This window comes from Embiotoca jacksoni, unplaced genomic scaffold (assembly GCF_022577435.1).
Source record: "Embiotoca jacksoni isolate LCO1_2020_lvr unplaced genomic scaffold, fEmbJac1.0.p SCAF_2, whole genome shotgun sequence".
NCBI lineage: Eukaryota > Metazoa > Chordata > Actinopteri > Embiotocidae > Embiotoca > Embiotoca jacksoni.
This window is the reverse complement of record NW_027185340.1, coordinates 2,161,484-2,177,855: the sequence shown is the minus strand read 5'-3', so window position 1 is coordinate 2,177,855 and position 16,372 is coordinate 2,161,484. Positions and strand designations below refer to the sequence as shown.

The following is a 16,372-nucleotide window of genomic DNA, read 5'->3' as shown; positions in this document are numbered from 1 at the left end:
GCATTTAAATACTTTTTTTTTTTTTTTTTTTTTAATGAGCAAAAGCACAAGTATTACATGTATTAGATTTGCTACATGGAATTGATTTGTTCATTTATAATACATTTACAAATACCACATGTGCAATGCTAAAAAATATATTCTGAACACTTCAAAAGCTGGTTTATAGGAAGACAACATTTACCTTGTGAGGGAAAATATATTAAAATCTTTGGTCACACCTACTGAAATGTAAATATTAGGGGCTACAACAGATTAAGATCTGTCAAATCTAAGATTCACTCTCCAAATAGCACTTACAAAAAGTTTCTGCAGGTATGTTATAGTTTATAGATGTTGAGACATCTAAAAACTTTTACTATGGTAAAAGACAAGTGCAAATAAATGTGCTTCTAGAAATGTGCAAATACAGGAGTTGTGCGTATCATTTTTTTTAGGAACTGGATGGCTATCCATTGAGCTTTAGCATATGGCTGGCTCGTCCACAGCTTGCGCTCCCTCTGTGACAGCTTTCACACATTTCGCCATAGTCTGCGAAGCTCTGCTGATCGGATCTGTGGGTAAAAATTGAGAGCAGATTTTAAATTAGCACATTTACACTAACTGTGAAGATCATAAAATAAGATTAAATTTTTTTTTTTTTTTTTTAAATGGGTGCAAGTAGAAAATTATTGCCTGTTTATGATGCTTTGAATTTCAAAAAGACTATTACTTACAAATGTATTGCCAAAATTGCATGAATGAATAAATAGCATGTTATGCGATAAAGTATTTCAAAAAGTCAGACTACCTACTTTGAACTAAGGAGCATTTATATATGCCACATCAAATTCCTTATTGTACAAATTGAAATTATATCTGGCTGCAAAATGTACTGTGATTACTAATTCCTGTCAAAATAAAAAATGTCTGCATTTTTTTTTTCATTTAAGCATGTAAAGCAGTGTGCACATAATTAATGTATCTAAAAACAGCAGTAAAGTGTAATGATACTGTAATTTGTTTATATATTTTGAAGTTTTCCATTATTACATTAAAATAATTCTAAGAATTATTTCGCGTGTTTAATCACTTCACAATGTCATGTGAAGAATAATGGTGATTTAAAATATTACTTTATTCAGTGATAGTAGCAACACTGTTTAGGGAAATGTTTGGATTTGTTTCATTTGGACAGTTCTCACTGAGGACACATGGTTTTGTGCTATAATATGTGGGATTAGTATTATTTGTATTGTCCCTATAAAAATAAAACGGGCACGATTATACTGAAATTAGGAAATTGATACAACGCTGCTCTGATTCCTGGAGGACCTTGGAATGAAAATAATATTAAACATGATATAATTAGAGGAGAGACATACAATACCTCAATTCAAAGTACTGGTGACCCACCTGTCATGTAAAAGTCCTTCACAGTCAGCTGTGGAGGGACTAAAGGTTCAGTCAGGACAGCCTGGTTCACTGACTGAAAGAGATGAGCCAGACATCACCACCATCATGGAGAACAGTCTTGACGTGAACTGAGATAAATTAACTACAAGCTAACATTGAAATCAAGATTTTTTTTTTTTTTTTTTGGTTCCTTCTCTACAAGCAACTGAACACATGGTGGAGAAGGTTAGCTGCTGACCTTAGACAGTTCATTCGCCTGTTTAAAGTAGTTGGCCTCCTCAACGTCATCATATCGCACCAGATTTGGGGAAACCTCTGCCAGTCTATTACGCACTTCATCTAGGGTGTCATATGGCAGAGGCACCCCAGCAAGCTTTAAAAAAGGGATGGAAAAACACAAGAGTTTAGTCTTGTTTTGTTTTGTTGAACATGGCAAGTTTATCCTGTATTGCAGTTCACCTCCGATACGGCTCTGATGATCCTCCAGTCCTCCCTGGCCATGCCCGGAGGAGTCACGGCCACCTTGGTCTGCTGGGCACGACCCTCAGTGTTCACATAGGTGCTACATTTCTCAGTGTATGCAGCTCCAGGAAGTATGATGTCAGCCATTGGTGCACCCACATCACCATGGTGACCTGGGAAAAAACAAGATTACTGAAATTAAGCGTGACCCTTAAAGCCCAGTTGAGACAGAAGATTCGAAATGAGACAAAACCATCTATAGAACGTTAACATGGAAAAGTTGCAGCGATGTGAATTCAACTCGAGTCAAGTCAGCTGATGGAGTCACCTGTGACTCAGCGTGTCAAGTTGCAAGTGGGCAGTTTTAGACTGTGAGGGAACGATACCATTTTTTTAAAACTCTTATTAGACTCTTATTTAACTCCTTTAGATGACGGAGCTGCTCCAGAAAAAGACGGGAGAAATTGACAAAATGGGAGATCTCCTGTCTCAAGTTCACGGCATTGGTTTGCCTCGGCCCCCTGGATCTGCTGTTGAGGCGCAGTTTTTTAAATGCTTTCACACTTCTGTACATGAACGATGCCACAAATTAATCTAAATGTGAGATGCTGTGAATGAGCTTTGGCTTTTGTGAAGTCAAAACACTGACCTTGATAAATTATAAAGCTGTCTTTAGGGAGGTCTTGGCGGGTAACGCAGCCAGCATCAGCCCCCAGCAGGAACAGAAGTTTGGGTGGGTTCTTCCTGATAGCCTCCACTCCTGGCTTGTACCCAAGATCAAGTGCTGCCACTTGACTGGCAACCCTGACAACACAGAAACAACAGCACATTAATGACGGGACTGTTACCGTACGCTTTCCCCTTTAAATTTCCCAGACAATGACCTGTGAAGCACATTGAGAATCTTCCAGGTTTCCTCCACTCCACTGCTGACACGAGCGTTCTGAGCAATGGTTGACACAGCAGCCATTATCGCAGCGCCATCCTCTCTCTGCAGGCAGCTGCTACCAACCATAACAACAGGATGCTTCGCTTCAGCCAAAACCTGCAAGGAGATAAAAGACACAAAATCAGGACGAGACATTGGCGCTGACTGTTGACATTTATAAGCGAGCGTGCTCAGGGTGTTACCTGGGAGAAAGGGTGCGTTCCTGAAGCAATTTCTTGGAGGATCTTGGCAGACTCCCCGAGATGGTCATAAGTGTAACTTAAGTCCACTTCTTTTCCCACCAGAGCCACTTGCAACTCATTGTGCAACCAGCTGAGTTGGAGACACCAGAGTCATATTGAAGAACAGGTATTAGTTGTTTACCATCCCTCAGATTCAGTAGTTCACCACAGTTAAGCAGCTATTCTTACCCTTTTCTGATGCGTGCATTGAGCAGAGGAGCCTCATAGCGCGGGTTAGTGCCAACGAGAAGCAGCAGGTCAGCCTCTTCAATGCCAGCAATCCCCGTGTTCAGGAGATAGTTTGAGCGCAGGTCAGATCTACAAAAGCCAAGATACCTAACATCAGTTCTTTCCTAAACTGGATTTGTTCCACATTCAGTTTGTCTTCGTATGGTCTTACCCAGCTCCAGCCACGGGGAACACCTCCTCAGTGCATAAATTGTCACTATTCAAACGGTTTAGCAAGTCTTTCAGGGAAATGAGAGCCTCTGCGTCCACCAGGCCTCCGACCACAGCAGCGACATCTTTTCCTTCAGGTCCTTGCAACTGTCAAACAAAACAGACAATAGTCACATCAGGTACATAAATGATTATACACTGTTTTAATATCGGACTAGCACCGGAGGCTATTAAACCATGAAATACATACAGCTCCTGCAACTCGAGTCAGCGCGTCTTCCCAGGATGTAGGAACCCACCCAGACTCGTGTTTCACCATCGGCTGGGTGAGCCTCTGTCTCTTAAGTCCATCATAAGCAAACCTGTCAAGATCGGAGGCAAGGAGGAGTTTTTCTCAATGAAGCGAGCATCATCACTGCAAACCTGTGTACAGTATATGATACAAACTTCGCATGACAAGAAAGGAACCTGGTTTTGTCGGAGATCCACTCCTCATTAATATCTTCATTAAGACGAGGCAGAATTCTCATCACCTCACCACCGCGCGTGCTCACTACGATGTTACTGCCCACAGCGTCCAGGACATCGATGGATTCAGTCTTCCTGCAGAAAAACCAATGAGAATACACGAGTGTAAGTTAAACGTCTCTCACCCCTTAAATGTGTCTCAAAATGTCGAGCAAAATGAAAACACCTGGTCTCCCAAGGACGGGCAGTGAAAGCGTACGGTTTGGAGGTCAGGGCTCCCACTGGGCAGATGTCGATGACGTTACCAGATAACTCGGACATGAACATCTTCTCCACGTAGGTCCCGATCTGCAGATCGTTGCCTCTGCCGGTGGTGCCCAAGTCCTCCACGCCTGCGATCTCACTGGCAAAGCTGTAGAAGCAAAATCAATTTTGACATGTTAATATTCCAAAATTAATACAACAACTCAATTAAGTCTGAGCATTTAAGTACGACTCACCGCACACAGCGAGTGCACTGGATGCAGCGAGTCATGATGGTTTTGATGAGGGGGCCGATGTTTTTGTCTTCCACGGCTCTTTTGCTCTCCGTGAAGCGGCTCCGGTCGCTGCCGAACTGCATTGACTGGTCCTTCACACAAAATGATATTCAATATTATTAGTCAATCACTTAGTAGTATGTGATATGACAAGCAAAACAATCACGTTATCCAAACAGTCAAGACTACAAAGAACATCTCTGATTTACCTGTAGATCACATTCACCGCCTTGATCACAAATTGGACAATCTAACGGGTGGTTAGCCAGCAGGAACTCCATCACACCCTCTCTGTTGAAAATCAAAACGTGTTGAATAAAATTATTTTGAGTTACTTTAATATAAAATATAGCCAAAATTCTCCAGAAAACAGATGCAGGCCATCCCATCAACTCAGTTAAGTATGACAAACAATTAGGTATGATTACAGAGCAATAGTAATTCAACAACACACGTATGTAATATTATTAGTAAATCACAAAGCCTAACATGACTTTAACTTGAACTGATCCTACCTGGCCTTCCTGGTTTTATCAGAGTTGGTTAAAATGTTCCAGCCTTTCATGACGGGCATCGCACAAGCTGCCACCGGCTGGAAGGTGAATGAAAATGAACCACAGGTTATTTTACGCAGCCGTAGCACCGACTCTCTGAGATGAGGAACAGAAACACACGACTAACAAAGACATTCAAGGCTTTCCGGAGTAGAAACAAACAAAAACAAAACAAAAAACGCAGCCTCAAAATTACCTTGGGAACTTTCTCTATCTCCACGAGACACATTCGACAGTTTCCAGCGACGGACAAGCGTTCATGGTAGCAGAAGCGAGGAATCTGCATGCCTGCCTTCTCACATACCTGCGGCAGAATCACAGCGTTGCATCAGATGCTTTGAGTAAATGGACGTCTGGACATTTAGGCATTTTATAAAACTACGTATACGTCTGAATTTACCTGCAGCACAGTCGTTCCTGGCTCTACCATGATGGGCTTCCCGTCCACAAACACCTCCACGAAGTTACTGGCAGCTGCTGCTGCTGCAGATGCACTGCGAGCTGCAGACAGACAGACATAAACAGACTTTATCTTTACCATCATTTACTGCATGTTGCATAGTAATGACAAAATTATTAACGCACTCTGCCATTGATTAAACTGCGGCAACAACAGCCTGGCACCAAACTGGGGTAGCTGTTGGTAATCCTGCAGATTATCCATTAGTGGAATAAAGTAAGGCAGGTGCTTGCTAAGCGCTGTGATAGTTAGTTAAAGCACAACTGACAACAAAAAAAATGTCTGTAATGTAAACAATTAAAAGGGTACAATCAATCAATCATGTGATCAGGTGAGCGTGTTGTTACCATGGTGACTTGCCGCCGCGCCTCCCCTGCTGACAGCTGCCGGAAAGAGGCTGCGGCTCGCGACGTGCAAACGCAACATGCTGCAAGAGAAGCACAACAGACGAGCGTGACGTGCACCGTCAAACCCAACCGACTCTCTCCGGTTCCAGTTTGTTCGACGAGACTTTAGGATGTTTTTTAAAGTTGCTGCGTGACGTATGAGCTCAAGCTGGCCTCCGCGCGACCGGCTACCAAAACAAAACGCAGAAGTAAGCTAGCGGCCGTTCGTCGTACGACGTACCGGCAGAAAGAGCGCGTCGTCGTCAGTCTAAGTACCCCGATCACACATGTAGACATATTAAATATTAAATATTAAAACATTAAAAGTCACTCCACTGTGTTCAACGTTAATAACCGACAGCTCGCGACGTTGTCGTTGCTACGTAATAAAAGTCACCGTCACGACGTGACGATGTATTTTAACGGTTGTAACGTCTAATCAAACAAATAAATAAATAAACCCGGCGAGCCACGTTACACCCGGTGTGTATCTAAAGCCCGACCGGAGGCTGACTTCACCGTTAACGGAACAAACCTCCCGAGATGTCCGCCTCGCGCTCTTCTGTCTCCCGTCACTCACCTTCCTCCTCACACGGCGCGCGACGACGGGATTGCGCAACGTTTTGTTATTCTGCTGCGTCACGGATTAAGTAATCCCGTGTGCCATAATCCAAACGGGAGGACTACTTCTTCCGTAAATGCCGACTAACCTGTCAGAACAAGATGTTCAACACGAGGAGAGGAAAGTCACATGTCTCTTTTAGCGGGTATTAATTATGGTTTGTTTGTATATAATATATATAGATATATAATGTACTGTATATACTGTGCATTTTATATTTTTTACTGCTATTTTATTGCTTTTCTATTATTCTATTCTATTATTTTATTCTATTATTTCTATTATTATCTTATTGCTGCTGTAGCGAAAAAAATTTCCCCTCGGGGATTAATAAAGTAAATACCTACCTACCTACCTAATTCATCTATTTCAGTTTGTGACAGCCTGGTGGGATGTGGGACATCCTTTCCCCTCAGATCCAGAACATTTGGATTATTGGAGGACTTTATGTTAAAGAAGATTAAAAAACAAATGCTCGCTTCCTGTCTATATTCCCACGTAGATTCAACCCAGCATCCGTGGACATAGGATGGTGCTCGATCTCAAATCTGGCAGTGATGTAATCCTCAATTCCTTAAAGTTCCCCTCAAGGGAAAAAAAAAAATGCAACAACAGGAAATGAGTGATTTTTGTAAACAAGACACTGTCAGGAAATAGGAAGTGCCCATGTGGATTTATGGCAGGCACGTGCAGACTTTCTCGGCATGTGTAAATACTCCAAGAAATCTGGTCAGTGTTTAAATGAAACATCAAAGCCTCCTTTTCAAACAATGTTGACATCAAATGAAATAAAAGAGGATGCCCAAACAAAGCACAGTAATGTTCAGAAGAACACATTTATTAAGATATACACTATTTACTTTAAATATATTAGAATAAACCATGTTCTTATAGTTAAAAAAAAAATCTTAAAAATGCATCAATACGGGATTGTACCAGCCAATATGAAACTGTATAAAAACTTTTTTTTTTTTTTTTTTTAACATTGCAGACTACAATCAGATACTTAAGAACCGTAGCAATCCATTGAGCATTAAAGGAGTAAATACCTTTTTTAAAAAGATTATAAAAACTAAAATAAATCAGTAAATATGTAAGATGCTTTTGATCAAAAGCTGAAACCATCAATTGTTTCTTGATGCTGAAAATACTGAAAAATCATCACAATTTTCCATCACAACTTTCCAGTGGCCGAGGAGACGTCATCGCTTGGCTTGATTAGTGTAAGCAACAGTCAGAAACACAAATATCTTATTTACTTACGTAAAAGCAGCAAATTATCACAACTGAGAAGCTGAAACCAGAGAATTCTTGGTATCTTTGTTTTAAAAATGATTTCATGATAAATTGATTATCCAAATAATTGCAGATGGAGTCAGATTTCATTTTATGTTGCCTCTTTCTCTGCATATAATTTAACTTCTGAAAAAAAAGAAAAAAGGAAAAATATTAGGTCCACTTGCAGTTTATATGCAGGTCCATTCACCTTTATGTCAGTTGAAGAAGGCGCCATGAAACAAAATAGGAAAATCTTAACTACAGAAGAACAGCTGTGATAATCCACCACATTTACATTAATGCAACACTCAGTCTTTAACACTTGTTTTTCACCGACAACTTCACGAGTCTGAGCAAAGCCGCAATCATAGAATTGATGACTCCAATGTCTCCTCTGGGACGCTGTCCTGATGGACCCCTGTCACAGACTCCATCTCAGTGGCGGAGATCGACTGGCTGAGCTCTCTCAGCGAACTCTTAGTTAGGTCCAAACATGCACGCTTCAGGATGTGACGCACTTTCTTACCCAGTAGGATGTACAGCAGGGGGTTAATGCAGCTGTTAAAAAAGCCCAAGCTGGTGGCGAGAGGAAAGCCAGCTTTCAGTATGCTATGCAGGTAAAATGAGGAATGTATGGATAACTCCATCAAGCAGAAAGTATGAAAAGGTGTCCAGCACAGAAAGAAGGCCAGGATCACTGCTGTGACTGTTTTGGAGAAGCTCGACAGGTGGACTGAGCCCCCGGACCGCTTCACTTTGATTGTCAGAAGTATGCCTGTCACACATATAGCGGTAAACGGCAGAAGAAAGCCCACGGTGGTGCGGATGGCGACGATCGCAATGTGCCTCATGGCCGCCGTGTGCCCGTCCTGCGTGTGGAAGTTGTTGAAGCACACCACCTTGTCGTGTAAGCGCATGGTGTCGCGAAAGATCAAAGCCGGACAGCTCATGGCGGCGGCGAGCCCCCATATGCAGCCGCATACAACCCAGGCTCGCTCTACAGTGCGACACCTCCGAGACCAGTTCAGGTGCACCAGAGAGACGTACCTGTCTACGCTGAGCACTGTGAGAAAGAGCACGCTGGCGTACATGTTCATCACAGACACAAAGGAGTTCAGCTTACACATGGCCACACCAAAGTCCCAGTGGAAGTCACGCAGTATGTAATCAATGGAGAAGGGCAGGAAAAGCACAAACACAAAGTCGGCCATGGCTAGATTAAGCAACCACACGCTGTTCACAGTCTTTTTGCTTTTAAATGCCGTCACCCAAATGACGGTTCCATTTCCGATCAGACCGAGCACAAAGGAAATAATGTAGATGACCACTGAGATAATGTGCATGGTTTCCCTCTGCCTGTGGTGTACTTTAAGTTCCTCCATGTCGCCATACTCCAGGTAATATTCATAGGTGTAGTTTCCGTAGTCTTCGGTGGAGTTGTCCATGGTTTCAGGGATGTGACCTCTGCGCTGTAGTAATCTGTGGGAAAGAGAATCTCAGGATACGATGCATCTCTGTGAGCACAATAACGAATCTCCTCGCGTTATATACAACCTGTAATACGTGTTCTCACCTCACACTCTTGTGATTTCACTGGCTGATTCTCCACAGAGATCCAGCTGCCCGTCTCGTCCGTCCTTCCGCTCATTCGGTTCCTGTGTTGAAGTTTCAGCTGGGTGTGTCCTGACTAAACAACCCTGGAACATTGTGTCAACATCCATTTAGATTAACTCTGAACAGTGAAATGCTTCGTAGATGAGGCAGAAGGAGTAACGCAGCATGATTCATTTATTTTGTTCTGTAAGTAAACAGGGAGGAACTGACTAAAACTGTTACGTTACATAACTCGTACAAAATTTTAGTATCAGAAGGAAAGAAGAAACATATGTCATTGTTCATCTTTGTCAAGGACACAACCACCAACTAATCTGGGTGAAGGGATAGCACACAGCTGCTACAGCTTTCACTCAAGTCCGACCAAAAAACAAATTTACCATGAGTCAGTCGACTGAGGTGGATGCTGGCTGGTTAAGTGAGACACATGTTCATCTTGAGCTATTTCTAGTCCTTATTACATAATACACATGTATTTATATGCAGCCTATTAGTAAGCTTTAAAAAAAAAAAAATTTAAATAAAAAGTTTTGGTAAACAATGGAGTGAAAAGGAAGTCTTAAACTACCATAACAACAAAATTAAACATCAATATCAAAGAATAAAATATAAATATTGTTTAACAAGATAAATAGGAATCTTTTAAAGAAATAATTGTTGAGAGCACCATCAACACACCAACCAGCACTATTTAGAGTTTGCATGGACAAAATGCTGTGCTGCATTAGTGCAATCAAGAAATAAAAACTTGTTAAATAAAGATTTGTTGTAAAATCTACCCTTTAAATTTTTTAAATTCAAGAGTAGAACTTAGATTATTCAAAAGAGAAAGAAAAAAAAAAAGGCAGACTTGAAATTACGTGGACAAAATACTGAGAGCAGAATCAGTTCAATAAGCAAATACAAAATAAGTAGAACCTGCTATTAATCTACAAATCTCAGTAAACGATGCACTAACGTGTAAGATATATCAATATCTGGCTGCCGGTAGGAAGTACAAGTTCGTTGTACAGTCAGTGCCACATTCACACTATTGGCATACTAATGGGATAAACGTTGAGTGTGTTTTCTTCAGCCAGAGAATGCATCACTTACCTAAAAGTGCAGCTCTCTCTTTTGTTAGTATTTGGATCCAAACTTCAGCTGCTCCCTCTGGAATGAAATCAGCGGCTCCGATAGCCTCTTAGCTCCGTCTCGCCGGGCCTGGTTGGTGACTTCCCTGTCGGTTGCAGAAACTCTTCTCTCTCCGGCGGCATGTGTAGTCTTTCCGCGAGTCCATCCAAACTAAACTCCGTCGCTGGGTACGGCGGGGCTGAGATGTTCAGTGGGTGCGCCGGGCTGACGCGTCAAACGGGGACCACAGAGGGAAGAAAAGTTATTGGTCACCGGCTCGGAATGAAGAATGCTTTCATTCAACGGAGCTGTGGCTGCTTCTCATAACAGCAGGGAAACCATCAGCTGCACGCTGTACCCTTCAGGGGATTCACGAAAGGGTTTTTGACTGTTGCAGACTTTTTTGTTGTTGTTGTTTATGTCTGATTTAAAACAAAAATATACAAAATTCTCTCCCAAAGACAAACTTTTTCTGGGCGCGCGGCCTACGTTGACATAGTTTGTGGTCTGTCAGCTGCGTTTTGCTTCTGCATGATCTAGCACCCTGTTGTTTGATGCTTACAGAATAAGCTTGTGGGCAGTACATGGATTGTGGAGGTTTGTTACACTGTAAAATATTTGCTAAAACAAGAAGGTAAAATCCAGTGTTATTTCAACATTCCAGTCTGAAGAATTTGATTTCAGACAATTTCAAAATCAATGCCAATTTCTTTCATCATTTATTTCTGCAACATTAAAGGGACATGCTGCCCCTTTTCTGTGAATGTTCCCTCAGTGTTAAATGTCTACTGAGGTCAGTAATTCCTCAGTGCCAGCTATTTAGGGCCCTGGGAGGTCCAGTCTCTGGTTCATCAGTATTCCTGCTACAATTGCAACATGAAGACAAAAGATCTTTGAAAAGTATAAGTCAGGAGATGGCTACAAAAAGATTTCCAACTCACTGGACATCCCACAGAGTTCAGTTAAATCCATCATTAAAAAATGGAAGGAGTATGGCACTTGTTTAAATCTGCCAAGAGCTGGCAGTCCTCAAAAACTGAGTGACCGGGCGAGAAGAAGACTGGTGAGGGAGAACACCAAGACACCTACAACCACTCTGGAGGAGGTGGAAGCTTCAGTGGCTCAGATGGGAGAGACTGTACATACAACAACTGTTGCCCGGGTTCTTCACCAGTCGAAGCTGTATGGTTAGAGTGGCAAAGAGAAAGCCACTGTTGAAAAAAGCTCAAATTAAATCTCGCCTGGAGTTCGCCCAAAGGCATGTGGGAGACTCCAAGGTCAGTTGAAGAAGGTTATTTGGTCTGATGAAACAAAAATTGAGCTTTTTGGCCTTCAGACTGGACGCTATGTTTGGCGGACACCAAACACTGCACATCCCCACAAACACACCGTCTCCACCGTGAAGCACGGTGGTGGCAGCATCATGCTCTGGGGATGCTTCTCAGCAGCAGGCCCTGGAGGGCTTGTAAAGGTAGAGGGGAACATGAATGCAGAAAAATATCAGAATCCAGATGTGCCGGCCTGATTGAGACAAATCCACACAGACTCAGACGCTGTGACTGCAGCCAAAGGTGCATCTACTAAATACTGACCTGAAGGGGGTGAATATTTATGCAATCATTTACTTTTACCTTATATATTTTTAATTAATTGACATTATTTTGTAAAAATCTGTTTTCACTTTGATAAGTTTTTTTTTTTTTTGCAAATTCTTGTCAAAAAAGCCAAATTATATTGACTGTGATTTCATGTATAAAAGCAACAAAAAGGTGAAACATCCAAGGGGGTGAATGCTTTTTATAGGCATTGTACGTCGAGCCAGTTGATCGCATGAACCTAAAGTCGGGATCAGAATAGCTTAAACATGTGGTTGATGACATATTGAGAAATTCCTTCGACTTTGTTAACGGGCGTCGCCGTGGCGATGCAGCAAAGTTTGATGTCTCGCCGTGACACAGGAAGTTGATGTTTAAGGTCAAAGGATGCTTGAAACCTCACGAAACGTGTCACATACATCCGGCGTGGTGTTTTGCGAGTGGGCGTGGCCAAACGGCTCGCTAGCGCCCCCTATACTGCAGCCCCGGCACCTAGTTTCACCTACATGCACCAAATTCGTTGGACTGGTGTATCACACCGAGATGTACCGAAAAGTGTCTCGGCATCATGAATTTGTTTTTGTCGATCGGTGTGCCCGTGGCGTGGTGGCCATTTTGAGCGTCTCGCCGTGACACTACAAGTGACTAACTTTTATGTACGTATTCCGATCTTCCTCAAACATTACGTCTTTGATAACAGTCAACTCCCTGAAGACACCTGTATGGTAATATTCGCTCATAGTCATAGCGCCCCCTGCTGGAGACAGGAAATGAGACAAAAAAATGCAACTTTAAGCGTGGATATGCGGGCCCTCGCATGGTGTACGTCAGGGAGCCGACCCTTATATCACTGCTTGCAGTTTTAATTTGACCTATGTTTTGTTCCTGCTGGCAGAGCCTACATGTACCAGAATGCATTGTGTGAAAGGTTTTGACACCTAAAGTGTCTCCCTTTGGCATCCGCTCAGTAATGAGCAGAAAGGTCACTTTTAGTTGACATAGTTTGTGGTCTGCTCTTTTAGTTGTTGTTGTTTTAGTTTGTTTCAGTTGTTGATTTGAGAGTTTATCTTTGGTATCCTGAAGAAGGTCTCCAGCACATCTCTTCAAGTAAGCAGTACTCGCACACGATTCTCTGGGTCAGACTTGGCAGCAGCATTTCAAAAACTGCCTACACTGTAATTCATTGAAGTAGAAAGATTCGATTTCTGTTTACATCTGAGGCAATTTGAGAGACGGTACCACCAGTCACTGTTTTCTCTTGGCAGCTCAGTTCCTGAATGGTCCGTATCCTCCTGCACAACTTATACAGCCCGTCTCTGCTGCATTTCTTTGGCCGTATACTCTGGCTCAAATAAATACGGCTCAATATCTGAGTCATCATAAACGCTGTAAAATGTCCTAAACATCCTCCGCACTTATATTTTGAGATTACATATTTTCAATTGGAGATGTAGCTAGTTGCAGTTCAAGCAAAGATAGCAAGGCTCTGTTTTTGAGCTGCATGTCGAGCGCCCCCTGGATACCCAGACAGCCAAATTAGCCTGGAGTTCTTTTGGCCACCAACCTTGTCACTGTGTGTAAATTGACTGCTGGTGCTGTTTGGCAGCTGCTTCCCAGAGTCACAGATAATTTATTGAGGAATCTTTTACTTCAGTTGACTTACACTTACCATTAACACCCACATTAAAAAGTGGTGAATTCATTTTGAATCCATGGCAGCAACAGTCAAGCGGAAAGAGGTCAAGCAATTTGCCTTGCACGTTCATAAATTTGGGTAAAATCACTGCAGCAGGCTGAGATGTCATGACGGTCAGGCTCCACAGCTCCAACATCATAAATCCATAATGCAGCTCTTTAATGTTTCTCATCAGAGCTTCATTCCCTGGTTCACACTCACATCTTTGAAACTCTACGCACACAGTTTCAATCTGTGCACGCACAAGCTGAGATGAATCTGATGAGGGGTTACTTTCTGATTGAAGCTCCTCCAGAGACACACAACAGACATTATACAACAGCTATCATAGACTCCACTACATCCTCTGATGAGTATTCTGATATTCATGTGGGAAATGTGTGACTCTTCAGACTATATCTGAAAAATCAACACGCAGCATCAAGGGTATAGAGTCTGTATGGTTAAACCGCTAATATATCTAGACCGAAAAATGCTTGATACTACACCACCCATAATGCAATGTAATAGCTTCCTTTTTCAGACTTAAAACTGTCATCTTTCTAACTCTACACTTCAATTCAAGTGGACTGGTAAACATGTTTCAAGCCCAAGCTGGCACAACCCTGATGACATCACTGAGGGTTATTTTCCCAGACTTTTGGCGATGGGTTACAAACTCCAGTGTAGTGAAACACACATCCACCTCACCCACCTTCATAACTGGCAACGTACAAACTCTGTATTTGAACATTGGCAAGTGAAGTAAATCTATGAAGCAAAAACATCCAGTATGAATGGAATTACAAGGGAAAACTGGCTGTTTACGTACAAAAATATAACTGTTTTTTATGCTTAAATCTCAAATTATAGTGAAAAATGCAGCCACATGTCTGCATCACAGCCTATCATCAGTGCGGCCACCCGACTCTCTGCGGGCTGATACTTTAAAAACATGTTGCTGTTATGGCCTCAACCCAATCAGTGATGTCACAACTAGCCGTCCAAAGCAAAACTTTATGCTTTATCTCCCAAACAGAAAGCAAATCAGCAAAATTACTTCCCACTGGTCCAGTACTATAAATAACTTAGCAGTATCAAAACTTAGTGAGCTGATCTTTGCAGGAAAAAAAAAAAAGAGTATATAACAAATGAGTCAAATTTGGTATGTATAAGGTCCAAACTGATGCAGATTGAACTAACAAAGACTGTTCATGTGGACAGTAATGCTTACTCTTCCCTTTTTGTTTCATCAGATAGCCAGACAGCGTTGTCTTGATCTCCAGCGTCTCAAAATGACCATCTCATCCCTCTGTGGACCACTCTGCCCTGAGGGGGGAGCTGTCACATCCCTCAATAGCTCTGTGTGCTGTGTCTCTATATATGTGTGTGTGTGTGTGCTGTGTCTCTATATATGTGTGTGTGTGTGTGTGTGTGTGTGTGTGTGTGTGTGTGTGTGTGTGTGCGCACGATGTGTCGCGCCAATCAAATCTAAAAGTCACGCCATGTACCGATTACAGTCCAAAGACCACGTCACACAGTCCTCCTCGGAGGTACTCTGCTGTCTCTGAATGAGGCTAAATGGAAAGGGCAGATTAAGTGTCTCTTCATCAAACTTAATGGAGCAGTCGTCATCACTTTAACGCAAGCATCCATGCTTTCCCTCAGGCACCGTCTCACCAAGCTGTGTTCAAATACACAATCCACTTATTTTAATTTAAAGCTTTCTTGTGATAAATAGTGACGAAACATGCATCAGTGCAAACATTTGAATGCAGTTTTTGAACAATGCTATAAGGACTGTAACAAACGTTAACATGATTCATCAACAGATTTTGGTTGCCAATTATTTTCTTAATTTTCTTCATGACTTGTCATATAATGCTGATTGTCATTTTCCAGTACTCGTGTTGACAGATTTGGATTGCTTATTTTTCTGGCCAGTAGTTCATATACCCCCAAAATATTCAGGTTTCCACATAAAGTGTATAATACCATTAATAAAAGCTTTTTTTAAAAAGGTTTAGCAGCTCACCTTGTTACAGTAATGACATTGAGCCTTTAATTCAGTATTGATTCTAATGTATAGCTTGACTTTATGTGCTTTACATCAATAAAATGTGAAAATAAAAATGTGAATGTAGGATATGTGCTGCTTTTATCATCTGTGAGAGATGTCATCTGTATCTGTGGAGGACTGGAATTTGTATAAGATCAAAATGTACCTAATTTAAGCCTTTTTCACAGGAGACATGACATGTGTTAATATGCAACCACTGATGGCTGGGTTGAATTTAGCTCACTGCTGTCTCTCAGTCACACTGTCACGGTGCATTAAGACACTCGAGCAGAAAATACATTTTGTTCATGTTAACAGCTGTGCTTTTCATGAAAAATAGCTATTATTATCAAATGCATGTCACACATGTGAAACCTGGGGCTTTTTTGGGATCACATGGAGATCTGGGGCTTTGCTCTGTTGGTAACCTGCCTTGTGCAGTGGCGTATTTTTGCTGCTTCAAAATCTCAATGCTGCTTTCACAGCGAGCAGCCGACATAACCATTTTGTTTTAGTGAACCATACACTTAAAGACACTAGCTTAATCCTTGCATCCTGTCATTGTTTACAACAGAGGTTAAAA

The 16,372-nt window shown here is 41.9% G+C and overlaps 2 protein-coding genes across 5 annotated transcripts; both read right to left on the bottom strand.

Annotated features, from left to right (window-relative positions):
* Positions 1 to 58: 58 nt before the first annotated feature.
* Positions 59 to 6,977, bottom strand: LOC138200901 (NADH-ubiquinone oxidoreductase 75 kDa subunit, mitochondrial-like). Of its 4 annotated transcripts, none has more exons than XM_069153889.1 (19): positions 6,803 to 6,977; positions 5,795 to 5,874; positions 5,388 to 5,488; positions 5,184 to 5,291; positions 4,949 to 5,025; positions 4,643 to 4,724; positions 4,395 to 4,525; positions 4,121 to 4,306; positions 3,895 to 4,029; positions 3,677 to 3,788; positions 3,428 to 3,573; positions 3,217 to 3,345; positions 2,989 to 3,118; positions 2,742 to 2,902; positions 2,507 to 2,661; positions 1,855 to 2,030; positions 1,634 to 1,768; positions 1,396 to 1,468; positions 59 to 554 (listed from the first exon to the last, which is right to left on the bottom strand). In XM_069153889.1, exons 2-19 carry the CDS (start codon positions 5,871 to 5,873, stop codon positions 463 to 465), a joined length of 2,208 nt encoding a protein of 735 aa, XP_069009990.1. In that variant the 5' UTR covers position 5,874; positions 6,803 to 6,977; the 3' UTR covers positions 59 to 462. The 4 variants fall into 4 exon arrangements, with proteins under 4 accessions (XP_069009990.1, XP_069009988.1, XP_069009987.1 ...); XM_069153887.1 differs by having other exon boundaries at positions 6,811 to 6,977; XM_069153886.1 differs by lacking the exon at positions 6,803 to 6,977 and adding an exon at positions 6,369 to 6,531.
* Positions 6,978 to 7,313: 336 nt separating this feature from the next.
* cmklr2 (chemerin chemokine-like receptor 2) lies at positions 7,314 to 10,684 on the bottom strand. The gene is made up of 3 exons (XM_069153569.1): positions 10,443 to 10,684; positions 9,307 to 9,430; positions 7,314 to 9,212 (listed from the first exon to the last, which is right to left on the bottom strand). The coding sequence occupies exon 3, from the start codon at positions 9,176 to 9,178 to the stop codon at positions 8,099 to 8,101; it is 1,080 nt and encodes a 359-aa protein (XP_069009670.1). The 5' UTR covers positions 9,179 to 9,212; positions 9,307 to 9,430; positions 10,443 to 10,684; the 3' UTR covers positions 7,314 to 8,098.
* Positions 10,685 to 16,372: the final 5,688 nt, after the last annotated feature.

What these genes read in the sequence shown, in the direction of transcription:
- LOC138200901 (XM_069153889.1), bottom strand. Translation starts at nt 5,873, where the DNA reads ATGTTGCGTTTGCACGTCGCGAGCCGCAGCCTCTTTCCGGCAGCTGTC. An exon ending in CAGGAACGACTGTGCTGCAG is followed by an intron (nt 5,292 to 5,387) that starts GTAAATTCAGAC and finishes ATTCTGCCGCAG; the next exon opens with GTATGTGAGAAGGCAGGCAT. An exon ending in GCGGTGAATGTGATCTACAG is followed by an intron (nt 4,526 to 4,642) that starts GTAAATCAGAGA and finishes TTTTGTGTGAAG; the next exon opens with GACCAGTCAATGCAGTTCGG.
- cmklr2 (XM_069153569.1), bottom strand. Translation starts at nt 9,178, where the DNA reads ATGGACAACTCCACCGAAGACTACGGAAACTACACCTATGAATATTAC.